We start from the raw sequence: 24,806 nt of genomic DNA, 5'->3' as shown, positions 1-24,806 counted from the left end.
TGGTAGACAGGTAATGCCGAGATCTTTGAAGGAAGGTCTCGACGTTCAGAAAAATGGCGAAAATTTCGAGTCTGGCGCCTAAAGATTTACTAGGCGGCTTTTTCTATTCGTCCCTCTTACATGAAACCACGCATGTTGTCGATACAAAACCAGTTGTCAACAAGTATAATGGAAAAAAAGAAGAACAGAATGTCATAAACGTCAGTCATATCCTTTGGGCGACGTCGATTTTTCGGATCGGTTCGATTCGGTTGTAACTTTGAAAATTGATTGGGGCGTAATCGCGCCGACGCTTCTCGTAAAACTCGCGTTATATTAATTTTATGAAACGCACGGAGCCTGGCTCGCGTACATTCCAAGCACGTACGTTCGGCCAGAGGTGTCATTACCGCAAGTGGTCGCGCAAACAAACGAAAATGGCCGTAGGACTGCCCGCCGTCGATTCAAATCGGTAATGACCGGCTGTCAATGTAATTACGACGGATTAAAGTTAATTAGATTTGGCGCACTTAACTCTCGGAGAGATAGAGCACGTCCCGTGGCTCCGGTCGATCTCGCTTTCGCTCGACAGTGTCTGTCGTAATAAACGGTGATAATTATAATGAAAGCGCGGATTATAGTGATTATCGGGAGGCGCGGGCATTCTCTCTATCTCGGCCAATTATGGTCGAGATGCGCTGCCGCGAATCGAATCACTTTAAGGCAGTTTGAATACATTAAACTTTTGTCACTTCCCGAGAAGAGGATCGTGCGCGCCGATCTTCCGTCTCGTAAGATACGCGAAAAGCGAGATAGAGAGCGGTCGGGATAGTTGTTTTCGTTGGATCTCTAAGATCCAAGTTGTCGCTGCTATCTCTCTCTCTCTCTCTCTCCTTCAAGTGATTTCCCTTTAGAGAGTATCGGGATCATTAGCATAATTTTCTATGAATTTGTAATCGCGAGTGTGCGCCGATGTTTTTCGCGTTGCGAAAATAGATACCCGATCGAGGTTTTTTCCCCGTCATACGTAGTAATTTTCACACCGTATCGCTCTGTACACTGATCAAAATATCGTGTAAATAATGATCCTCGAGTTTTATCAGCCATATTGTGATCGTTGATGCGGGGAAGCGTGTAATTATAACATCCTTCTTCTTCGACCGCCATTACCGGACGCTTATTTTTGGTCGAATGTTACACGCACACGGTCCGCTAGGTAGGATACTTGAGCGTTCGCCAGTTTAAATGTAAATAGCTCCGTCTCCACCTAGCAAATTGCTCGTGGCTGATCATATACCGTCCATCCGGAATGAAAAAACACGCCCTCCGCGGCTTCCCTCGTCAGGATCGTTTCTAACGCGAGTGTGAAGAAAGAAGGCGATTCTCTTTTCGAGAAAGAGGGATCTCGAGTCGCTCTCCTCGGTTCCCCAGGATCGTATTTTAGGTGGCGACGGTTCGTTCATATTCGATGAAAGTGATTTCACCCGTCATTCTTCCTTTCCCATGAATTTTTAATATAATCTGTAATGGACACGCTATATACTTTGCGGCGTGGAAAAAGTTGTGTTATTTTATGGACTTTCTTAGGCAGCGTCTTGATCGTGCACCGACTTTGATTATGATTGCATGATTATATATAATCAATCATAACTCATCGATCATCTTTGATTCCCCGGACAATGTAATTGCTTCGCGAATCGTCAAGTCGACACAACGTGCTCGTCTCGTTTCTGGATCGTTTATGTAATGGAGGATATATTTATTGCGAGCATGCATGCGAGTCGTTATTCATTAACGCGAGAGACGGGACGTAAATAAAAGCTATAAAAATTGCGATTATAAACTGTAAATTATAAACTGCGTTAATGAAATGGCAGTGAGACTTCCAGGTAGAGAGATCGTGGTAAATTTCCACAGGTTCTCCATCACGCTTGTGTAGTATCTCTAATAAATCGTCCTCGACCAGCCAATATTTGTTTGAATTTAAATAAAAGATAAATAAGAAAAAATTATTCGCAAAATTCTCTTGCTTTATATTTATTTTCTTCTTTCATTTTCCAAACAAAGTTAATATCGAAGGCGGTTACTGCTTGTATCGACGATTTATTAGGGATGCTACGGTCTTTCTTGCGGCTGCGATCGAGTGTAATCCGCGTGCGACATTTTTTCATGTCGGTTAGGTTCGAACTCACAGGCACTTGGAGATATTTTAATGCCTCTTTGTATACCGTCGTCTATCCTCTTTTTAGGGAGAGGGAGAGGGAGACGAATCCTTTATGTAACCGCGACTTCTCGTTTCGTTCTTCGTCTCTCTCTTTAGCTCCTCTCGTTATGCCTCTTTCGGCCGACGTATCCAGACTACTGGTTATTTTAATTGGATCTTCTGGTCGAAATTTTTTCGCCTCTTTTCCCCGCTTCTTCCCTTCCCTCGGTCCCGCTCGAACGCTCTCTCTTCTTTCCTCTCGCGATTCTTCGAATACACTCCGATCCAGCCATTTCAGTTTTTGCGCTTGTGCGCGACATCCTAAGAGATTTCACGAGAGAGAATCGAACAGAATGTACGATGTTTAGAATTCGATATACATTTGTGGGACGATATATCTTCTCAAGAATTATGATGCTTCGTATCCCCCCGAACTAGGCCCTCTTTCCTCAATTTGAAACATATATCGTTTACATGGTAAATAAATTAAAGATAAAAGAGAGAGCTTGATATTTGGTTAATTTATGAATTGAAACGCGAGGTACAGGTATCTACAAGATACCTGGAAAGACGCGGGAGCTCGTGTCGCTCGTCTTTCGCGACAAATTTGTCGCACCCGCGAGTACGCGACGCAGGTTCTACTACGTCGACCATGAAAGTTTGTGGGCAGTTTTACGACACGGGGAACGACCGCGATAAGTTTCCGCCGACACGGCATTCGCGGTGCGTTTGAAATATATCGACGCAAAGTGTCGCTACTTTATTTACGTTATTTACTGCTAAAAATACATGATTCACTAGAAACTCTCTCCCCTTCAATTCTATAATCTAACGAGAATTGATAGAAATTCGATGTAAATCCTACAAAATTAATTTGCGATCGTCAAAATTAACTTTATTTAGTTTATTTAATTTAATTTCACGCTTATCGATCTTTAAAAAATCATTCACTAGAAACTCTCTTTCTTTCAATTCTATAATCTAACGAGAATTGATAGAAATTCGATGTAAATCCTACAAAATTAATTTGCGATCGTCAAAAAATTAACTTTATTCAGTTTATTTAATTTAATTCTTTTTCACGCTTATATCGATCTTTAAAAGAGGCAAGATTTAATTCAGTTCAATACACTTTGCGGACAAATTCTTTTGGACCGTTTGATGCCGAACTGTTTAACGAATCCTTTTACGTCCAGCGAGTTCTTTGTAAAGCCGTCGACGACCGATGCTGAGTCAGCGCAAATATGTATTGCGCATCGTTTTTGTAAACATTATCCTTAACTGTGTGAGAGTCTTTATAGTCGTCTCAAAAATAGCTTCGGAGATGATGAAGAATGTCTTCCGTAAATTCTTTCTTTCTCTTTCTCGAGATCGATGCACCTGTACGCACCAAGACGCTGTAATAAGCGTCAATGGTCCACCGCCGGCATCGGATGAAGATAGAACACTCCACCGAATGGTATTACTACTATCCTCGCCGCAGGAGGGCCCAGGCTTACTTTAACACCGTTGGATTTTAATTTAATGCTCGTCCCTTCTCTCCTTTTCACCGCATGCGGTGCTACAGATAGAGTTTGGCCGCTACAGCTACGATGCATCCCGTAGAAGCGTAAAGCCGTTTCGAAATATATTGCGTTAAACAGATGCTAAATTGTTTCTCGAGGGCCTCGTTAAGGATTATCGAATACGCCGCACCGAACGGATCCTCGTAATTGAATCAGCGAGAATGGATCTATAGCGAAACACGTGTAATTACGGCGTCGACGCCGTTTCAGATTTAATATCGTTGAATTACGCGCGTCGATTAATCACGACGTTGACCGATACGTTAAACAAACAGCTGGGCTTGGAGTTATGGGAAAGGGGTAGGAGGGAGCATAAGAGATCGGGCACACCGCGTTAAAGGATTCGGCGGACCGGAACGAAAGGATACACGTTGAACGTCACGCATGGCGATCGCGAACGACGCGTAACGTATTATCATAAACGTATTAAATCCGATCCACGGCGCGCCGGAATGTCCCTTCGATTCGACCTGGGTCGCGATCGTTCAATTTCCACGCCGTCGCGTCCAAAGACAAACGATCGGCGGGTCCTCGGTTTTGGGTGGACGACCGATCGCACTCCGTTGCACCGATAGTATCCGACATGTGTTCCGGTCGCGGGATCTCCGCGTCCGGAAAGTGACATATATGTCTACCGCTTACAATGTACGAGCCTTTTCACAGCTATTTGTAAACGTCAACACAGGCCTCTCTCTCTTCCGCGTGCTCTTCAGCTGCTCCTTTTCGAGAGCCAGTTATTTTACATGAGCTTATGCTCGACATCCTATTGATAAAACGATAGCGATGAAATCGAAATATTCGTAAATGAAAAAGTAAAACTCCAGATTTATATCAATTTTATATCAATTCGTGATTTGAGATAATTTAAAATAAATATATATGATCGCGATTATTCATGATTATTTATTAAATGTCTTCCGATCGTGATTATTTATGATTATTTAATTGTCTTCCGATCAATTCTGCGACATAAATTATTATTTTTCTGATTCTGCAAATATTCGGATGTTAAATATTAATATTCTCGCAAGTACAATCGACTCGGTCCGATTCGTATCGTACGGATACAGGCGCGCGAAACATGATGGGAAAATTTTGTGCTCAAGGCTATACATTTCACGATGATCGATGAGAACCCTTCCACACCTGCATATTATGTTTCTCGCGTACGATCGCTCGGAAATCGTAATTTAGATTAATACTTGGCGTTCCGTTAAGTATCGCGCATTTAAGACTACATTTTTATAGATAGCATTTCGAGCCAGGACAGATTATGATGAATGGCCGTCAGCGTTGCTCATTATCTTTCCAATTTTTTCTTGCACGGCTCTTTGATTTTACACCGTAATGTACACGCGGGATTACCGATCAATTCAACGTGACGCCGCATCACGATGCAGCAAAAATGTGATGACTTTTGATGATTCTTTCTGAAGGCTCCAACGGCAAAGGTAGCAATTATTTAGCAATTATTTAGCACGAAAAAAAAGATTAAAGTCTCTGCAACTTGTTGCACGATAATCCAAGTAAAAAAAAGGAAAAAGCACACCGAGTATAAAGTTATCCGAGCTCATTATTCGAAAACACGCGTCTTCGAATTAAACTCGAGTGACTTTTTAACAACGACAATTACTTCTTTTTTCGATCGGCTAAGACGATGTCATGTCGTGTTACATTTTTTGACGGCGACATCCACGATGCTGCGCGGAGATGTGTTTATCATTCACCATCCTGTCTCCCGCATCATTAATTTCCGATAATCTATAACGCGATCGACAACTTTTTTGTTGATAAATCCGATAAAAATGCCTCAAAATGTTTTATTAAATATACTTTGTCCGAACGCTTCCTCGTGTCTTCTCCTTCGGCAACAACTATACCTATTAGATACTTGATCAAAGATTTTTAAATAGCCATCGCGAAATTTATATTAATAATCGCGAAATTTTATACGTCTAATTATACGCGGAATTAAACTGAATTCTATCGTTCCCTCGTTCCGTTGCTACGATTTTATCTCTTTCGCGGGATAGGCTTAGTTGATCGAAATGATCTCGTTTCCTCGATTAGCCTCAGATCTGCCTCATTCATTCACTTAGCGCGCTCATTACGCGGCTCGATAGCGAAGCGGCTCGTAAAACGCAACGAGCGATTCCCCGATGGCCGTTTCATACCTAAATAACATAACATTAAATTCGGTCGATCCGCAATCACGCGTTACGTGCCGCGTTTACATAAACGTTTCATTTTGTTCGGCATCCGTAATTAGTCCCGAATGACGGTCGTTCTTGTGCATATTAAATCATTAGAGGGTTTATGTAACCGGGTATTAAGTTACGGCGGAAATTCCAATCGCCTCCGTTAATCGCTAATCGATCTTGGACCGATTCAGTTCATTCGCGGAGATTGCGATTCGAGTCTATAACACATGCCGATTGATACTTTCTATTCCACTTTTCAGGAACCAATATTTAGAAAAAAAGAGGGGAAAAGATACGAGCGAATGTCGCGACGCTTGGACAAAGTGTCCTTATCTTCAATCGTGTTGTCAATTTAATATGTACGCGCGATATGCAAAACGCTCATTTCGAAGGCTTTCGGGTAATTTGCGGGCGATTTATCGCGCGGATCGTAGCTCGTTCCGTAGATCCGATGTTAATGGCGATCTCGTAAAGCATCGCGTTATCGTCATTATACATGCGCGTTGGATCATTCTGTCGAGACGAATGAGACGCTAGTTCATGAACGTCCAATATAAAACGGAATTGTCCGCTAATAACGATCGCGAGAAAACTCAGACGAAGGAGCGATCGCGTTATTAAATCACGAAACTGGAATTATAACTTGAAACCAAGGTCATATAAATAATTTCTCGATACGAATCTTACGATTCATGAGCTTTCAATGTTGAATCTGACCGTAAAGTTATGCCTCGTTAATACCAAATTACTTTATATACATCGAGCAAATTTTTCTTTAGCGTTTCTCGAAATACCCTTGTAATAAATCACATGTTCTGAGCTTTTTCCATTGACAGTGGTTCATCGTGATTTAGATTTCAGAATTTTTCACGTCTCTGTCTTTCACGAAAAGCGTAGATGTCATATGCATAGATTAATTACGATCGTACGGATTTCACGGCATTCGATTTTGGTGAATTGTGAAAGTTGCGACCTCGTGAAAGTCTCCCTTTTGATTTGCAACCCCACGTTCATTTTTTTAAAATTTCAGTTTGAATAACGATGGCGATCGACGCTGTAGTTTCTAGCCTTGTCGACTATTATAATTCGATTAACATTTTGACTCATGTGGTACGGTATATAATTTAGAAAACGTTCACAGGTCACAGAAACTATCGAGATAAGGACTACATTGTTGGTCGATTGTCTGTTTAAACTTTTCTTATTGCGTAACTCTTTTAAGCTATAGCTATGTGTATCCTCAATTACAATTTACATATATGTATAAGTTTAATATTTAATTCGCGTTTATCATTGTAATGAAAATATTTCTCTCACCTCGACCGTCGTGACTCCTGGACTTGCCCAAAAATGAGAAGGGCTATCGCGATTGTCGCGATATCACCGAAACGCATCTCTTACATCACAATCACCTTGTTGTTATTGAATGTATAAAAAGCGGATGTGCACGCGACAAAGTTTCACGCTTCCGCGATCAGCAACGGCCCGAGGATAAATCCGACGCTCACCGGAAGTCGATCGTTCGGAACTGGGACCGACCCCGTTCCGTTGTCGGATCGGATCGGTGTGGGACTTGTCGTGTACGCAGTTTCCGACCGACAAATACGACAATCTTACTCTCTCTTTCTCCTTCTTTTAAGCTCGACGAGGTGTATTTTACAACACGAAGCTTTGCCTTTGGTGTTTATCCAACCTCCAGCGATATCACGAGAAGTTTCTTGCCGCGATTCCGATCGCTATAATCACTCCGAGCTCTCGTTAACACCTCGAGAAGGCACAAAGCCGCGCGCACTGTACAGGTGCGAAAGAGCCGAACTGTAGAGCCAACATTTGGATTTTCTAAAGTGTTTGAACGCTCAACACTCTCGTCCCTCACCGCACCGCATTTCACCGCAGAGTGTTTACGGTTTCCAAATACTCTTTCCCAATTCTCGCGTTCTTTCCTCTTTGCGATGACTAAGCCGGGCTGTAGAAACGATCCGTTTCTCGTACACGTTTCCAATAGCGTATCGATCGCGTGCCACTGGATGATACCTCCATCGGCAATAATTAAGATCGGACTCGCACCGGATCCGCGGTCCGTGAATTCGATCGGGCGATGAAACGCAGTCGACGCACGCGCTCCTCGTCTTCGACGAGGTAAACCCGATTGGAATGTAACTTTAAGTAAAATCCACTCGATTTACCTTAATGAGCGCGATCGAGACTCGATCTTAGAAAGTCGACTATCCTAATCTGGTAAGCGCGTTTATCCGAGATAGAGATGGCGAATCGGTTATCCTAATGGACGCGCGAACATCGGTCTCGTTAGCAAAAAGATACTAATTAAAAAGATAAGTACCGAGTCGTTATCGGCGCGACGTGCTTTATATTCGAGCTGCCGATCGTTGTAGATCGCTGATACCGCGACTCACGCTATCGCCGAGACACGACGATCTTCTTCGACAGTCTCACGCGACAATGTCGACCGATTATCATCGCGATGAGAGGAGTCCTCGTCGTCATCGTCTCGTTAAGAGATTTCGATACCGAGGTAATTTATCGGCCGGCTCATCGTCATCGTATCACTCCCGCGCGAGACGCTTAACGATCCTCTCCTCCGACGATGGGGAGATCGCGCCGGCGAGATCGCGCAAACCGCAAAAACCGGTGATCGATCGTCCGGCAGTCACGAGAGAGAGATACGCTCGCTTCGCATCGCTTCGTAGTTATTTTTCTCTTTTCCATTCGTCGGTCGGCTTGCTCGTATCGAACGAAGAATTCTAGCGCTCAAAGAGCACCCTCCTGAAGAGAGGAGAGAGAGCTCCGCTACCGGTTTCTTATTGTCTCGTTGTCTTATTGTTCTGCCGTGTCAGTCCTTTTGAATCTACGCCTCGTCGACTCTCTTGTAGCGCCTCGTCGCGAACAAAGCGGTGCAAAGAATATTCCTCGTGAAGCTCCTTTGCGCCACTTCCTGTCCGGTGTTTTCCTTTTTTCTTCAATCCCGGTTCGGTATCCGAGAGCGTGTCGCGCATTCGATAATATCGGCGATATTACTCGTTGACGCTCTTGCTTTATCGATATTCGAATCGATCAGCGCCGTCCAACGATCGCTTCGCTGACAATCTGATTCAGGCGATCGATCGTCCCTGCGTTCCATCAACACTCGCGAGAGACATAGTCTTCCTCACTGATCACTGCTCCTACTCAAAGTCGTATTTTCCGACGCGTCATTATTCATCCGACCGCACGAGGACGAAGACATCATCGCCCCCATACATCAGAGATTAATAAATGCTCCTGTTGAACTCTTTCTGGGATTTTAGGCGATAGACAGTTTCTCAAAGAGATTTTTTATATAAAATAAAAAAGAAACATGCGAAAAACCCTCGTCGAGCAATATCGAGCGCGATCATTCAGCAGATCGGAGCCGATTTATCGCGGGATGCGTCGCGTGCACAACACCGGTCGCGCGCGGGAACTAGAGCAGAGGGTAACTGTGCAAGGTATGCGGTACAACTTGGTGCTCAAGGTAACCGCCGCCACCACCACCACTACCACCACCATCATCACGGCACGACCACTACCACCGTCGGCGCTACGGGCAACCGCGATCGCGTTAGGCTTACGAGCTCCTGCCACTTGGGGAGCCAGCCACACCAGGAGGGTTACTCGGCCTCTTGGCTCGGCGGAGAGTTCGACGGCGCATGGGAATTTGAACGAGCGGGCAGAAAGTAAAGCGCGTATGTGTTCGGTCGAGAGGAGGGCCCGCGATGGACTGGCCTCGACCACGACTCGAGTCCTCCTACCTTTGGGATCGGGTCCCACAGCCTCTACGATGTTACCTCTACGATCTCTACCTCCTCTCGATCTCTCTTTCTCTCTTTTGCTCACCGCCCGTGCTTCTTGCTCGTTTTCTCTCCATCTCTTTCTTCGTCTTTCTTTCTTTCTTTCTCTTATTCCTCCTCCCTGCTCTCTCTCTTTCTCTTTGTTACTCCCCTGCTCTTTTCCCTCGTTCTTATTCTCTTCCTGCTCTTTGCTTTCCTTCTTCATTTCATTTCCTCCTCCGCGCGTTATATCCTCCAGGTCTGCTCCTCTCGGTCTCTCGCCGGCCACCTCGCTTTGCTTTAATTTGAAAGTTACCCGCCCGCCGATGCTTTCTCGAACGCCATACGTCTATATCCGCGAAACTGCCACTGCATTTCTTTGCCGCGTTACGCACTTTTTGATTGCACGTCAGATACCGCGGCGCCGATGCGAGAATATTGCGAGCACTTGTTACTGTCTCGATCCGCGATGTTCGCCATAAGTAATGGACGCTGAGCCTTTTATCCTTTTTCCCGCACGATGAAAGAGATATAGATTTTTTATGCAATCAAGAGAGAATCCTATATCCCGCAATGTCGATCCATATCGCGAAGAATTTTGTTATCGACTATGCATAATAGATATAATAACTATTGAGCCACTATATTAAATTTATATCAGAATGTTTTATATATCAGTATTTTCCCGCATACTTGACAAATTAGGATAAATTTTGTTCTTTGTGAAGCGAAAAGGGAGAGAAAAAAAGTAATGTAGACGGAAATGCAGAAGAATCTGAATTGTTTACGTTAAACGTCAGTCTGAGAATCCGATTGAATTGTCTGAGAATTCGATTAATTGAATTCGTTCGGCGCGAACGGGATAATTGACTGCTTGCTACGCCTACGCCCAGCGGAAAGCAAGATATCGTATCCTTATGTTGCAGCTTTTTTTTAGTACATTCTCTATGCATTGTGGTTAAATTTATTAACTTCAAATACGTGGGTTTAGTTTCGTAAATTATAACGCGGAAAGCTTTACGAGCCGCGTACTCGAGATTGATGGAACGAATTGATCACTTCAATTTAAAATAATACAATGTCGAGAACGTTATAGAATTGTAGTGTGAGATTTATTATTCACGCATATTCAAGTCATTCCAAATATCGCAAATTATCTAAATATTTTTATACTATTTTTCTCTTCTGAGATAAAATATGCCGTTAAAAGACGAAAACGAAACAAAATATATGTTGTTTTCATCACATTATATGATATCACCAATTATAATATAATATCAGAGTATATATTACATCAGATATACATATATAATGTCGAGATGAGCAATAATGAGCGATATATATGCGCGAAAATTTGATTCCATCACAGACATGTATTTCATGGATGGATTAGCTGATCGATCCGGTCGATTTAAACTTGATATACGAAGAGTATGAATGCTGCTGGCGAATATACATTGACGTGATTAAACAAAAAATATTCGATACTACTTGAATGAGAAAGAGAGAGAGAGAAAGAGAGAACTATCTTCAAAATCTTGCGATCTTGTTGCTTATATCGAGAAGAGGATCTTAAGAATAGCATCTTATCGCACAAGAGCGAATCGATCATTAATACCGCAATCGAAGATTCGCGTTGAATATATGATTAATAAATAGAGTGTCGAAGATAAAACAATAATTTATAATAAACAAATGCGGTTCACACACATACACGCATTTCGCGATTTTTCATTTTCTTTCACGTTTTGACAATCAGGGAAATTTCCGGTGCCGCCTGGGCGCTGTTCGTGACATCGGAAATTAGTATGTTGCACTCTGGTAATTTTCTGGTCTTTTATAGTCTCGTGGCATGCAAATATCGCGACCGGTATACGTATATATATACACTATGATGAGTAAAGTATATACACGCGAACGATGAGAATTTTATTCAGAGAATCTCGCCGCGAGTTCCCTCTCCCTCCGTTTATATGGACTCGCAGTTCCCTCGCGTTTTTCGAGGAAACAAGTATGCCATATAACAACCATGGGGGGGCCTTTGAGCGAATTCCATTAATTATATATCATTACGTCGTAATTGTATGCCGTATGTTTTCGGTTTTAAGGGGTCTCGTCGTGTCGGGTCGTCGTCCCTCGTGTATGCCTCGCACGATCCAGCGCTATCAAGACGGGGAAAAAAAAAGTAAGGTGATCACCACGACCCCCGGCAACGCTACGGAAAATACGAGTTTCGAAATGTTGTCTTGAAGATAAAAGACGCGGATCTATTGAGGATATTTGATGCGAAATCGTCTTTCTGGAGCACACATCGTGAATTCAGGTATGACGTGCCTTCCTCTCGCATTATCAATCACAGATCTCGATTCTCTTGTTTTATTTCACTTCCTCCATTTCCATAATTTCGCTCACCAATCATACATTCAATGGAATTATAACTGTAAATGTATTGTAAAAATTGATGCCCGGTAATGCGATGCCGATGTTGGCGAACGATGTGTGACAATAGTGCTCTATCATTCTATTTATGCGAGCCGGACAAACGACAGGAATCACGTCTGGCTGAGCAGAGCAATGTAGTCGACCAAAGCTAAAAAAAACACACATTTATTTGTGAAAGGACTGAATTATTTCTATGATTTCTATGAATCTATATAAATCGTTCCGTAGAATTGCCCACGATTTGAGATAATAATTATAATTTTATGTTTAATTGTATACAATTTAGTGGTCGACGACAATAGCACGAAGCCGGAAACTGGGTTGCGTCACGATTTCACGCAGAAATGTACAGGATGTACATAAAACACGCGACGCGATGACAAAACCAATGCCGATTTATTGCGAATTCCCGTTTTATGCTCGCTTTACTCGCGAGGTCGTCCCCTTCTCGCGTTTCTTTCTTTCAACGCGAAGGAAAGATGCGGACACCGTAAAAATGTTTATAGCCCACTGTGAATTCTGAGCGTGCAGTTTTCACACCGTAGCGTTTTAATGGAATATCATTAGCTTCGCGATTCAACGGGTAATTTATAACGACGATTTAATTAACGACGTCTTAGGAACAATAATGCTGTCACACGAGGCCTTATGACGCTATACGTGTCTCTCGTCTCAGATTTCTTATTAAATCGGTTCTTTCTCATTATCGATTAATTTTTATTTAATCGGTAATTCTTATTAAATCAATAATAAAAATAACAAAAGAAATTTTTTAAAAATTTATTTTTAAAATTTATTTTTAATTCTTAATAATGAACATCATTTCTCTGCTTCAAGGTATTCGACGTCAATTTTTTGTTCTTTTATTCTTTTTTTAACGACGTTATCCATTCTCATTATCACGAAAATTCAACCTGTATGCGTTATATACATCTGCGGCAAAGTTGAAGGGAATTTTCTTGAATGCGCCGCCCTTAGATAAATTACCTGAGATTCTCCAAATCGAGTCGTATAGACCTAAGAACCCTGCGCTCGTATTAGGCTTTATGACTCCATTATTCGTCGGACGCACGATCGAAATAAAGGCACGAAGTTATTAAGACGGATAGCTTCACCGGTTCGTTTTAGCCTGTAGGTTCCCCGAAAAACCTTTAAAAAACAAAAAAGTTACGGAGAAATCTTGAATTCACTTTGTACGCAGCATCAGGTCTGAATCAAATAATAACAGAATAGTAATTTTATATTTTGTTTGTAGAGATTTCTAAAGAAAAGCAATCGGTACATCTTCAGTCCTTCAAAAACTTTCTTTTGAGAATTTTTTTCAGAAAATTTCGACTCATTTTTATCCTTTCAAGATAGCGGCTTGTCCCAAATAGAGTAAACACCTTTCCACAGTCGCAGTGTCGTTGCTCTAAGAGCCCGAAAGAATCTCTACCCCAATCTTTTATATCTCGACGGATACAATGCCGCTGAGAGGCCAAAACTGGCTAGCGTGTAGAAAACGTTGTACCCGACAAACATCTGCCCGAAATACAAACCGCTAATAGAAACTCACAAAAAGATGACATGAAAGAAGAAAGGACTACAAAAAGCATGGGGGAAGCAACGAAATCCGAACAATAAATCCTGTCTAGAACGTAACAAAAAAAAGGAGAAAAACGTGGAATAAAAGAACTAATTGAGAAATTTATCTTAAAAAAGGATGTACGCGATTAATAGTAACATATTTCGATAAAAGAAATTTTAAAAAGACGTTACAAATGTCTGAAATGTCAAAAGTGACAAATCTAAAAAATCACGTCAAAGTTTATGATTTTCTATTTCCTGTCGGAGATTACAATCTCATAAATCAAGCAAATATCAACGAGAAAGTGTGGATTTTATAAGTTTCTCATCCGGAAATGCTCCGATGCTCCAAGTCTTTTGGAAGAGGCGGCCTCTCTTGGAATGATGCTGAGGAGAAAGAGCTCCCCGGACGAGGAAGAGAAAGAACCGTGTGGAAAGGGTGGAAAAGACTGTTCTTTATCGCGTTCTTAGTCATTGGTTACTAACGGACAGGCAAGAGCGACTCCTTTCTCGCGTGGGTCGGCGAGAGTATTTTAATAGGAAGCAACGAGCAACAGGTACAAGTGCAAGAGCCCGTTCGGGTAACGCCCATTCCGGCTCGCGCTTCTCGTTATACGACGGAGCCGATATTTTCTCTTTATCGGCGTGGCTTTCCTCCCTTCTTTCGCGATCTTTCTCGCCGACCGGAAACCATCATCGTGATCGCGGATCGTCGCGATAATTTCTCTCTCTCTCGCTTGTCACATCGTGAGACCAAACGCCCGAAAACTGAAGCGACTTACAGAGCCACAGTTACATCCTAAGTGATGAAGGAAACCCTAATTTTTTGTGATATATCCTTGGGATAAAATATGAACTCCGAATATCTCCCCCTAAATTATAGGATTATTTTGGGGTGCAAAGGATTATTTCCCTCATTTCTCGCGCCTTATATGGCCTCTCTAAGGATCTGACGAGGAACCAAGCTGCTGTAGACTCGCGATAGATGTTCTCGCGAGACAAAACTAATTTTTCACGAATAAGTTGGTTATGTTGATTGTTTTTATTACAGACGTCTCGGACGCGGGAAAGAAAGAGAAAGAGAGAGAGGGGATGAGAAAGAGAGCACAAGGAAGAGGAAAAAGAAATTTTAAGGAGCGAACGAAACTGAGTCTCGTGATGGGCTCTCGGGATCTCTTTAAAGTGCCGCGGTCTCCCGATAATTAGAGGGCAGCCATTGTTACACCGGGATTCTCGAGCGGAGGTAAAAAGAAAGAGGGAGAGAATCGAGGGGAAGAGAAGAGAATGAGAGGAATGCGAGAGAGAGAGAGAGAGAGAGGAGAGACATGGTAGCAGACGGCGAAACTCGGAGAACGGAGGAGGAAAAAGAACCGGCCTACCCGGCCACGGAAATGCATGATTTTAAGAGCGGCCACGCGATGGAGAGACGGTAAACGACGTGAGTGAAATCGAAAGAGAAACAACACGAGTGCGGAGAGACGCGAGAAGATCGTGAGAACGGGAGAAAATGACGGTGTCGAAAGCAAACGTGGGCCTCGCGCCAGGCCAGCATTCGAGATGAATGACTCGATGCCTTTTCGCAGAGATTCCGAGCACTAGCGCGATAATGTTATTTTGATTATCTGATAACTGCGAGTGCAATAAACGTATGAGATACGGACGTTATACGGGCGTTCCGTCAACACAATACCGTTGCTATTCGATTTACGGTAAATATGTGAAATACAACGTCGCTCGATTTTTTTTAATAACAAATATGAATAAAATAACAACAAATAGGCTATCAATAATGTAATGTAAAATAAACAATAAAAAAGAAATTAATAAGAGCCAAATGCTCGATAATAGGCGCAAATAAAAATTCGGTTAAAAGAGATTCAAATAATGTTTATTATAGCTTTGATGCATTTCGGACTATCCTTAGTTAAGTTTCGATTGGATAAAGTCATTATTCTTTACGAATAATAATAAGAAAAGTCATCGATTGGAAAATTCTTTGTTCTCTGTGCTTGCAACCGTTCAAAGTTTTCGTTATGTCAAAGTGCAAGATGTATTGTATCTAGTCGAAATTTTACTAAAGATAACCCAAAATGAGCTGAAACGTATAATAAATAATATTTTAATTTTTTTCAAATCCGTACTTTTACATGCGTCTATTACTTCTTATTGTTTATTTTATATTATTATAAGTAATGCATGTGAAATGGCAAATTTTCTGGAAAATAGTTAACAGATACTTACCTCAGGAACAAGCCTCGAATCTGCCTCATTATGCCGTATCGTGATTAAACAGCCACCGCATGTTTTGTTGACTGACGAAATTATTTCAATCCGCTTCCTCGCGCACAAAGCAACAACCTGCGTCTGCACGGATATAAAAACACCATCTGATAAATTACATCGACAGGCAATTAGCGTGTCCGTCGATTTTCATAAATCATCGCTGTCGCTACTTAATGATTCGATACAAATTGGGACATTTGGTCCGCGGTTTGATAATAAGTAGCTTTCTCCTCCAAGTGTATCACCCGGGCGTATCGAGTCTTCCATGATCATATGTCACGAGAATGTCGGACAAATTGCAAATTTTCCAAAGATGGAGAATGCACCGTATGCAATCGTGCGATTAACGCGCGATATCTTTCATAAATCGCGCCGCATGATAATTTCCAGTCGCGTTGTCGTTAAAAAGTAGAGGCGAAAGGAGACGCATTTTCTCAAAGTCACTCTCGGTGACTTGCGTTTGCATTTAATCTCGCATCGAATTGGTCGCTGTCTTTACGTGTCTCGACACTCTTGGCGGACGGTAAAAACACTGCTTATCGACAACACGTTACGTGCAAAACGCCTTGTCATGTCAGCCTATTATTCCTATCCGCACAAGTAACGTAGGACACAACCTACGTCAACATGGACAGCTAGATCGGTATACGAGCACAATTATAATCTTCGGTTCTGCGGGAACGTTAAATTTAAAAGTTTAGATTTAAAAGTCCGGGGCGCGTTTGACGGAGAACCATGTTGATTCAACACGTTGCACGGTGTTGTCAAGGCGACACGTGAACGCGGATGTGACCAAGTCCAACGGCCGAGATTCAGATGGAACGACGAGGGTGAACGAGACCGAGCACGAATCTGGCCTGCATGATAATTGGCCCAGGTCCCAGCCACTGTTTCTCTGATAACAGGTTCTCCGGTTTTGGTGCAGCCGCAGTATCGCGCGCATGCGTCCCCGTCCGCCACCCCGTCGACGTTTCCTCTCTTCTTTGAGAGGTCGTAAAGATAATGCCCACATGCTATAGCGTCCCGGCAGCATCAACACGGAAAATTTATCCAGATTCCATTTCAATGGAGATCGTTCGGCGCGATTAATTAACTCGGACGGATCGCGGCGCCCATCATGAGGGCCTGGGCTCCGCTGGGCTCCGCTGGGCTCGCAGGCCCTATTGTCATTGTTTACGAGCAACATCGTTGTATCCGTCTCTCGAGAAGTCGACGGGAGGCTCCGTTTACACGAGGGATAATTAGAGTAGACTTTTCATCGCTCGGACAATGCGCGCGCGTCCAAGGGGGATTAATTTACCCGGGTAAACCGAAACGTTCCGGTTTCAAGTTTGAATGCGAGTCGTGCAATTAGCGGCTGTAACAATGTTAAATTTTCAATCCTTTCTTTAGATATTATTCAATTTACCTTATTAATCTTTTCTCCGTGAAAATGAATACGATATTATACAAAAATGTATCCGATATATCGGATGATTTTGTTGCGAGAAATTTATGATGCGCACGAAAAGAATCATCGAACTGACCTTCGTTACCTTTGGATTAATCTGGATTATGCTTGAAAAGCACGATTGTGCTTCGCTCTCTTTAAGTTAAGCGGATCAATCCAGCTAGCAGTTTCCAAATATCCTGCCTTTACGATCCATAAAAGGACGAACGTCGCTTTTAGTGGCTATTACACGAATCCCCCGATGTAACATTTACGGTTTATGCACCGTGTGCGGCAGTCATTAAAAGGCATCGCGCGATCCATATGCTCTCGGTGCTCCGTTTACGTTTACGATTAGGCGTACACATGTTTCGCCGCGATTCTTCTCCGATCCTCTCGATGTCATCGTTTCGTTAAAGCATCATAAGAGTCTTTAATTCCCTTTTTTCCGACATGAAAATGCATTTAAATGTAAAATTCTCAGTTTCTCTATTTTTCTCAAAATTTGTGACAGCCCCATCGCTTGTTATAATAGCGAGATTTAAATTTTCAAGAAAGCAACTACGACTTTTAATGTCGATTCCATTCTCTTACATGATTATGCAGCGGATTACATAGAACGTACATACATGAAATATATGCGAAAGACATAGGAAATGTATCGCCACGTCGGCTCTTTGATAGAGAAAAGTCACGCGTGGGCGGCCGCCTGTGTTCAGCCCTCGTATCTTTTTCGCGCGGAGAATCCGCGACTTATTTATTAGACGCCGACGCGAACTTGATTCGATGCAGCTTCTATTAATACGAGGATCTGGTTCGTTTGTCGTACCGATTATCTACTGGCGATCTATCAATCACGATATATGGTAGACGTCTTTGCTTTCAATGAGACCTTCTGAGCAAGAGAGCCGCGAATGCTAAAAATCTCGAGACAAGCTATAATCAACGCTTCTTATCTGTAGAATGTGCATACGGAGAAAATTTTACAGTATAAATTACATGAAAAATTTTCCTCTTACAACATGTATTTTATAATACAAATTATATGAAAAATTTCTCTTTTACAGCATTATTCTCTTCTACAACACATATAAAGCTGGAATATAACGATTATCAGGATATTTATTATTTTTAGAAATTACTATTAGAAATTATGCATTTGTTTGTGCAATAAAATATATATTTTAATAATTATAATACACTCCCCTTTGTAAAATATAATACTTGTACAAATATTATTGAGAATAAAAGTACCATGTTTTTCCTCAGGTTAACATGTTCCACGATTACAAAAATTATATTGTAATTTCTACTTTAATATTTTCTCCATGTAAACAATCCTGCGATAATATAAGAGAAAAAAAAGACTTTTCTTAAAGCAATAAAATAAGCGAGTGCATTAAAAGCAAAAATTTCCTTCAACTTGTATACTCTTTCAAATATTTCTTCAAGTCTAAAATTATGATAAATGAATTAATCGAACTTGTACAAGTATAATATTGGAGAGAAGTGGAAAACATTCGCTAGAGCTACTCCTCCTTTTCTCTCTCTCTCTTTTTCTCCATATATATTCGGGCATCTTCTGCCGGAATTTATTGCGTCAACGAGTTGATTATTAAGGAGGCGGATCAGAATTTACGCACCTGAGCGATCTCACGCACGACCAGACGCTTCTTACGCTTCCCTGCTTCTCCTCAGTCAGTGTCTATGAATATTAATAAGGCTGGCGATCGACGAAATCCTTTGCATCTTGGTCGGAGGACATTTCTCTTACGAGACACGTGGTATTACATTGAATTCAGTTAATTACGCCGATCAATTTTTATCACGCAAATAGACGCTCATGGGAGAAGTCTATGTCCTACGATTTTTGCGATACGGTTTATAGAAAAAAATGAAATTTTCCCACACAACGAATATCAACATTTCTCATCCTGGCTCTGCAGATTCTCGTGATTAGCCTGTACTTTTGCGCCAGCTTCTGAAAGAACTTGCATTCTTTTCAAGAAGCCGCTCCTATCGATATATCGACCGCATGGTCAACGTGGTTTATTTATTAGGAATCTCATCTCGCCTCCAGGATCCCCATCTCACGCGCGTATGCGAGATGTAACGAGAGCGATCCTTTGCGCGGAAATAATTATTCGTGGCAATTAACCGCATATGTAATTAACTGATAAATTTCGCGTTAATTGCTCTTCATTACGCGGGCCCAAGATTGATCGTTCGGTGGGATGGGTCGTTATTTAAATCAAAAGCAATTTATATCGAACGTCCTCGTACGCGAGACGCGTATAACGCGCGTCTACTTTTATGCGTAAAACGTGCGAGATTGAGAGATATCTCGTCGCATACGCGCGGCCCTTCTCGAGAAAATAATTCGAACAAAAATTCACGCGCGTTACAAACCTTATTATCCTTTGTTACGTCGTGCATTACGTTTGCGCTCGATCCGTACATTTACGGAATAAAACTAGACCCTTGCAACTATTCATAATAATTTTATTCTTCATTGAAACCACGCCGTAAATCAGCGATCGGTCATGCTCGATTAAATCGCGTATTACGTCCGGAAACGTATTATTACATTTCGTAAATCCTTCGTGTCCCTTCGTATTACCGTTAAATAGAACGTATACATAATATGTTCTACGAGAAGATAATTATCCGATATTATTTATTTACCGATCCCGTTCCGTCGCGCGCGACGACTGGAAACCACGTCGTTCGGATTCTAATTCCATTAGAAAGGAAAACGCGTAACTTGTCATGTATGTACGTGCGTGTGTTTCGAAACTTCCGGTATAATTAACGCACAAGTCGGTGCGCGCAGGCGGGATTTCTCACCCACCGCGAGTCCTCCTCGCTTGATTGCGCTCGCGCACGGATGACATTAATAAACGCCTATTACGGGAAGGACGACGTCATATCGTTCCTCATCGTAAAATTGTTCGCGGTGAGAAACAGCCATGACGGTGAGAAATTATCGTGAATCGCGAAGGCAAGAGAGAGAGAGAATCAAAGACGTGCATTAATTATTAAAATTATTAAAATTTATACGTTTCTTGACAGAGTAATTAAAGGTTCTATAACTCTTAAATGCAAATGAACCTCGACATCTCTATTTTGAGCGATTTCGTGAAAGAGCGTAGAGAAAGGTAGATATTTACTTATCGTGAATCTATTTATTGATTTGTCGAAGAATATTATCTAAAAATGATTAAATTATCATATTATACACATTAAGAGAAATCTTAATGAGAGATTCATTATTTAGTATAAATAAATCTCCTTTAGTATAAATAAATCTCATTTCGAGCTACAATTAAAAATCGACAGTAGTATACTTACATTTGCAGCTGTTAATAGACTATGAACTCTAGTAGTGTAGTTTTTATTGTATCATAAATCACTCGACCGTGAATAAAATATCTCTCTATATAACACGATATCGTATTTCGTTTAATAGTACAGATTGTACATGGTAATTCAGTGAACATAGCAGGATATATTTCCAATCTATTTAATGGGAATAACAATTATATTATTTACATATATCGTTAAACCGATTATTGTATCTTAGACACAAAAAGTTATGACGAATAATTTACTAAATATTGAACTTAAGATCGCGATCTCTCAGGAAATAATTCAAATTTTCTTAATTATTTCTTAAGGCATAAAGGAGCGATTCGAATCGAATTCCCATCCACATCTTCGTGCAAAGTCAAGCCCATCTTTTCTAACACAGGATTATCCGCTACGCCTTCCTTTTTAGAATTTCGAATGATATCTTGATTCTCAGGGTTTCCTTCACACAGATTTCTCAAAGCGAAGATGGTCCATTGCAATATAACTGCGTGGAAATTGTCGGCGATATAAACAAATGCGATTCGAGTAAGAAAACGTAATGAAAAATTAAACTTACGCGGATTCCTCGCGTCGATGTTGCAGCAATCCAAAAGTAATGGAATTCCGTCTATTTCGCGAAACTGAAATCACACATATATATCATATTTTTATTTGAAATATTTCCAAGTGTTTCAAAACATATCGCTTTTGTCCACATATAATTGAATATTATTTCTAAATAATTAGTGATAAATATAATTAAAGTGATCCATTCAATTAAAAAATAAAAAAATTATTTATATTTTATTATTAATGCACATTCTTTGAGAAATTAAATTAGCATTCCATCGGCAGGTTATCGTATGTTGGCGCTTTGATTCATTATAATTAATTTATCTGTCAATATACATGTAACGCAGACTTTGTCATCTTGCGGATTTGCTAAACGCACAACGTTGGCAACGCATATCAGATTGCAATCATTTTATCACATCTCTCAGTCGGACGGGATACTTAATTTCGTTTTGTATGACGCGACAGGCCGCACGGATGTTTTGCTCGTGATATTCTGTATCATCCACATGCGAGATTATAATCAGCAGGAAAGAAATATCGATTTCCTGTAGCATGTAGCACGTAACAAAAGCAAAATTTATATTTTGCAGCTATCAAGGTTCTTTAAAGTCACTTATCATATTACATATGTACACATATATACAAGAGATAATATAGTTGATTGATTATATTGTACATATGTAGAAAATAATAAGAATAAAAATCAAGATGCAATTGTAATCAGAAAAGAAAGTCTATCATGAAATTAATACATTTTAATAATACATATACACATAACAATTAAATCAGAGTTATGCGTCTATAATATAAATGTGTATATAAAACAAAAAAAACTATTTTTTTAAATTTTAATTAAAGATTGAAACGATATTTAAATTGTAATTGAAATAATTTAAAATGTAATTAAAAAGAGATTTACCATTTTAAAGCTGAGATATTTACAGTAAATAGTTAATATGTAACATTTGTGATTCCTTAATACTTGGCATAATGAGAGATATTGTTTCAAATAATCTTTTTTTAGAGATGTTAATATATATAATGATAATATAGATAATGTCCCCTATATTTCTTAACTTAATATTTTATAACATATTCTGATGCATATCACAATTAAATAATAAAAAGACAAGGACCAATTTAAGGAACAATTTAAAATGTAATACTGGGGATAGAGAAAAGTAACTTCCTTTCTAAAATATATATATATTTTAAGATCAAAGTAATAAAAATCTATTTGTAGAAAATTATTTAAATATTATTACATATTTTTACATATGTTTATTTTATCAATAATATATTGTAGCTTTATATAAAGGAAATAGATATTTCAGTCAAAATATTTGTCAAAAAAATCATTATAAGATTCTTGAATAATATTGTCTTATCGTTTAAGATTAATAAGAAATATTCTTTATCGACATCAGGTACACTTTATAAATTTGCATCAGCACAAAAATTCTTGGAAAAATTTAACAAAAAAAATTGTACTTACGAGATCTTGAAACATTTTGTCCTTGTGTACCATATTTGCAATAACTTGTATTAATCCTACTTTAAAACCATATGCAGGATGATCTTCCAGATTGTACTTTGCTATCATTGGTTCAGTATCATACATCTCCGAATTTACATCAATTGTTTCTTCTTGACTATTTGGTGCCACTTGACTTAAATTTGTTATTGGAGTAAAATAGTTATCTCCTTCCTTTCCCATCATATGTAAAGACATCAAGAGATCTATAAAAAAATATATATTTTTATAGATTTTTATATCTTTAATCAGATTGTATTGGAAATTGATGTACTTACATTTGCAATTAATAAGCAAAGGCCTGGCATTTTCTGAAAACTTGTATCGCGTAGTAAGAAGTCCCAAAATATTAAGGATAAAAACAACTTCTGTAGGATCTACACTGTCCACATATGTGTCTACAGTTTTTAAAATAAGATCACTATTCTTACAAAATGTTAATGCTAGAAACTCAGCCTGAGTATCTGTGAGCACTGTATTGTGATCAGATTGCCAAGATTCCCAGAGTTCATTGTAAATAATTTCAAGTAAATCCAACTTTTCGTTCATAGCCATGTTACTGTATATGTTTTCAAATTTATTTGACTGTTGTAACAGGAACAACAATGCATCTTTTGCAGATGTAAAACCTTCTTTAATAGATTTTAATAAGTGTGAATATAAACATTTCTCATTATTTGCAAAATAGTTGTAATGCAATTTGTTCAGCGCATTATGTACATATATGCATGCTGCATTGACAAGTAGTTTATGATTAGATTGCATACTATCCCTAAAAATAATCAAAATAAATTATCATACATTAATCAAAATTGAATACTGAATATTTATATATAATTATGTGCATAAAAACTTACAAAATAGCTTGCTTTAAATTATCACAGTTTAAATATCTCAGTATATTGTTGTCTACAGATATTACACTTGAACATGCATATGTAAATAAATTACATAAGAATTGAATGCTGAGCCTAAAGATATCCAGTTCACTGTCGCTCAAGCAATCTATAGATTTATTATGAGTTTTAATGTAATTTATAGTCCACTTTATAACTCCATCATAAGGAAAATGAGAATCGTGTGGATAGTCGCAATTCTGCTTGTGCCCATGTTCGCATAAATCACTCTTAGCTAATTCTTCATACAAATTTTTGTTGTATTCATCAGATTCCACATTTCCCATTGTGTGTTGTTTATATTTGTAAGTGTCGAGGCAAGAGTTACCCAGACATTTCAAACATAAAATTTTAATCACATCTGGAGTGGTTTTGGTTATAAGTGTCTGACATATCTGAGCTAAAATACTCACATCAAATAATATCCTGAAACATATATAACAATTAGATATAATTATCTATAAATTTTTTGACATTTCATACATACTCTGATTCTTGTTTGATAAAATGCTTTGGTTTGACATTTTCTAAAAATTGGTCCCAATCTTCCTTCTTTATAATCATTCTTAATTTTTCCGAATTAATATATGCTGTCATTTTTTTTCTTTTTATAAAATTGCTACTATTTATTTATTTATTGTTTGAAAGGTTATACACTTTTGTGTGTACGAGATCTGTTCGTATTGGCTGCATTCAGCAGGAAAAGCTGCTTTGCAACTGTTGTAAAATTAGTGAATCTGATTGGTGTATGCTCTTAGGCTGAGTTTCCACTGAGTGCGTCACACGTCGCGTCAACCAGCGTGAGCCAATCAAAACATGTTTTCCGTGTTATTACAATGGGATGTTTTGATTGGCTCGCTCTGGATGACGCGACGCGTGACGCGCTCAATGGAAACTCAGCCTTAGATTCAGTCAAAATTAAGAGCATAAACCAATCAGGCTCACGAATTTTACAACAGTTGCAAAGCAGTTTTT

At 39.8% G+C, this 24,806-nt stretch overlaps 2 protein-coding genes across 6 annotated transcripts in view; both read right to left on the bottom strand.

Annotated features, from left to right (window-relative positions):
* Window positions 1–16,927, bottom strand: part of LOC145976908 (protein Wnt-7b) — a 55,717-nt gene extending 38,790 nt beyond the window's left edge. For 2 of the 4 annotated variants that reach the window (XM_083108427.1, XM_083108429.1), the window contains exon 1: window positions 7,266–9,773. In XM_083108427.1, coding sequence (XP_082964553.1) covers window positions 7,266–7,342 — 77 coding nt within the window. In that variant the 5' untranslated portion in view covers window positions 7,343–9,773. Of the gene's footprint in view, window positions 1–7,265; window positions 10,067–16,003 lie in introns of those variants that run through there. The other 2 variants (XM_083108431.1, XM_083108430.1) reach the window with 2 other exon arrangements.
* Window positions 16,928–18,659: 1,732 nt separating this feature from the next.
* On the bottom strand, window positions 18,660–24,533 carry LOC145976906 (uncharacterized). Of its 2 annotated transcripts, XR_014440345.1 has the most exons (8): window positions 24,319–24,533; window positions 23,793–24,257; window positions 23,214–23,707; window positions 22,897–23,141; window positions 21,403–21,466; window positions 21,086–21,330; window positions 20,826–20,993; window positions 18,660–20,684 (listed from the first exon to the last, which is right to left on the bottom strand). XR_014440345.1 is itself a non-coding variant. In XM_083108425.1 (6 exons), exons 1-6 carry the CDS (start codon window positions 24,426–24,428, stop codon window positions 21,140–21,142), a joined length of 1,569 nt encoding a protein of 522 aa, XP_082964551.1. In that variant the 5' UTR covers window positions 24,429–24,533; the 3' UTR covers window positions 20,986–21,139. The 2 variants fall into 2 exon arrangements, 1 of the variants encoding a protein (XP_082964551.1); XM_083108425.1 differs by lacking the exon at window positions 18,660–20,684 and having other exon boundaries at window positions 20,986–21,330.
* Window positions 24,534–24,806: the final 273 nt, after the last annotated feature.

This window comes from Camponotus vicinus, unplaced genomic scaffold (genome assembly GCF_025532165.1).
Source record: "Camponotus vicinus isolate PSW18456_S1 unplaced genomic scaffold, iyCamVici1.0 SCAF_9, whole genome shotgun sequence".
In the NCBI taxonomy this organism is placed as follows: domain Eukaryota; kingdom Metazoa; phylum Arthropoda; class Insecta; order Hymenoptera; family Formicidae; genus Camponotus; species Camponotus vicinus.
Note: the sequence above shows the minus strand (reverse complement) of the source record. Positions and strands in the feature narration are given on the sequence as shown.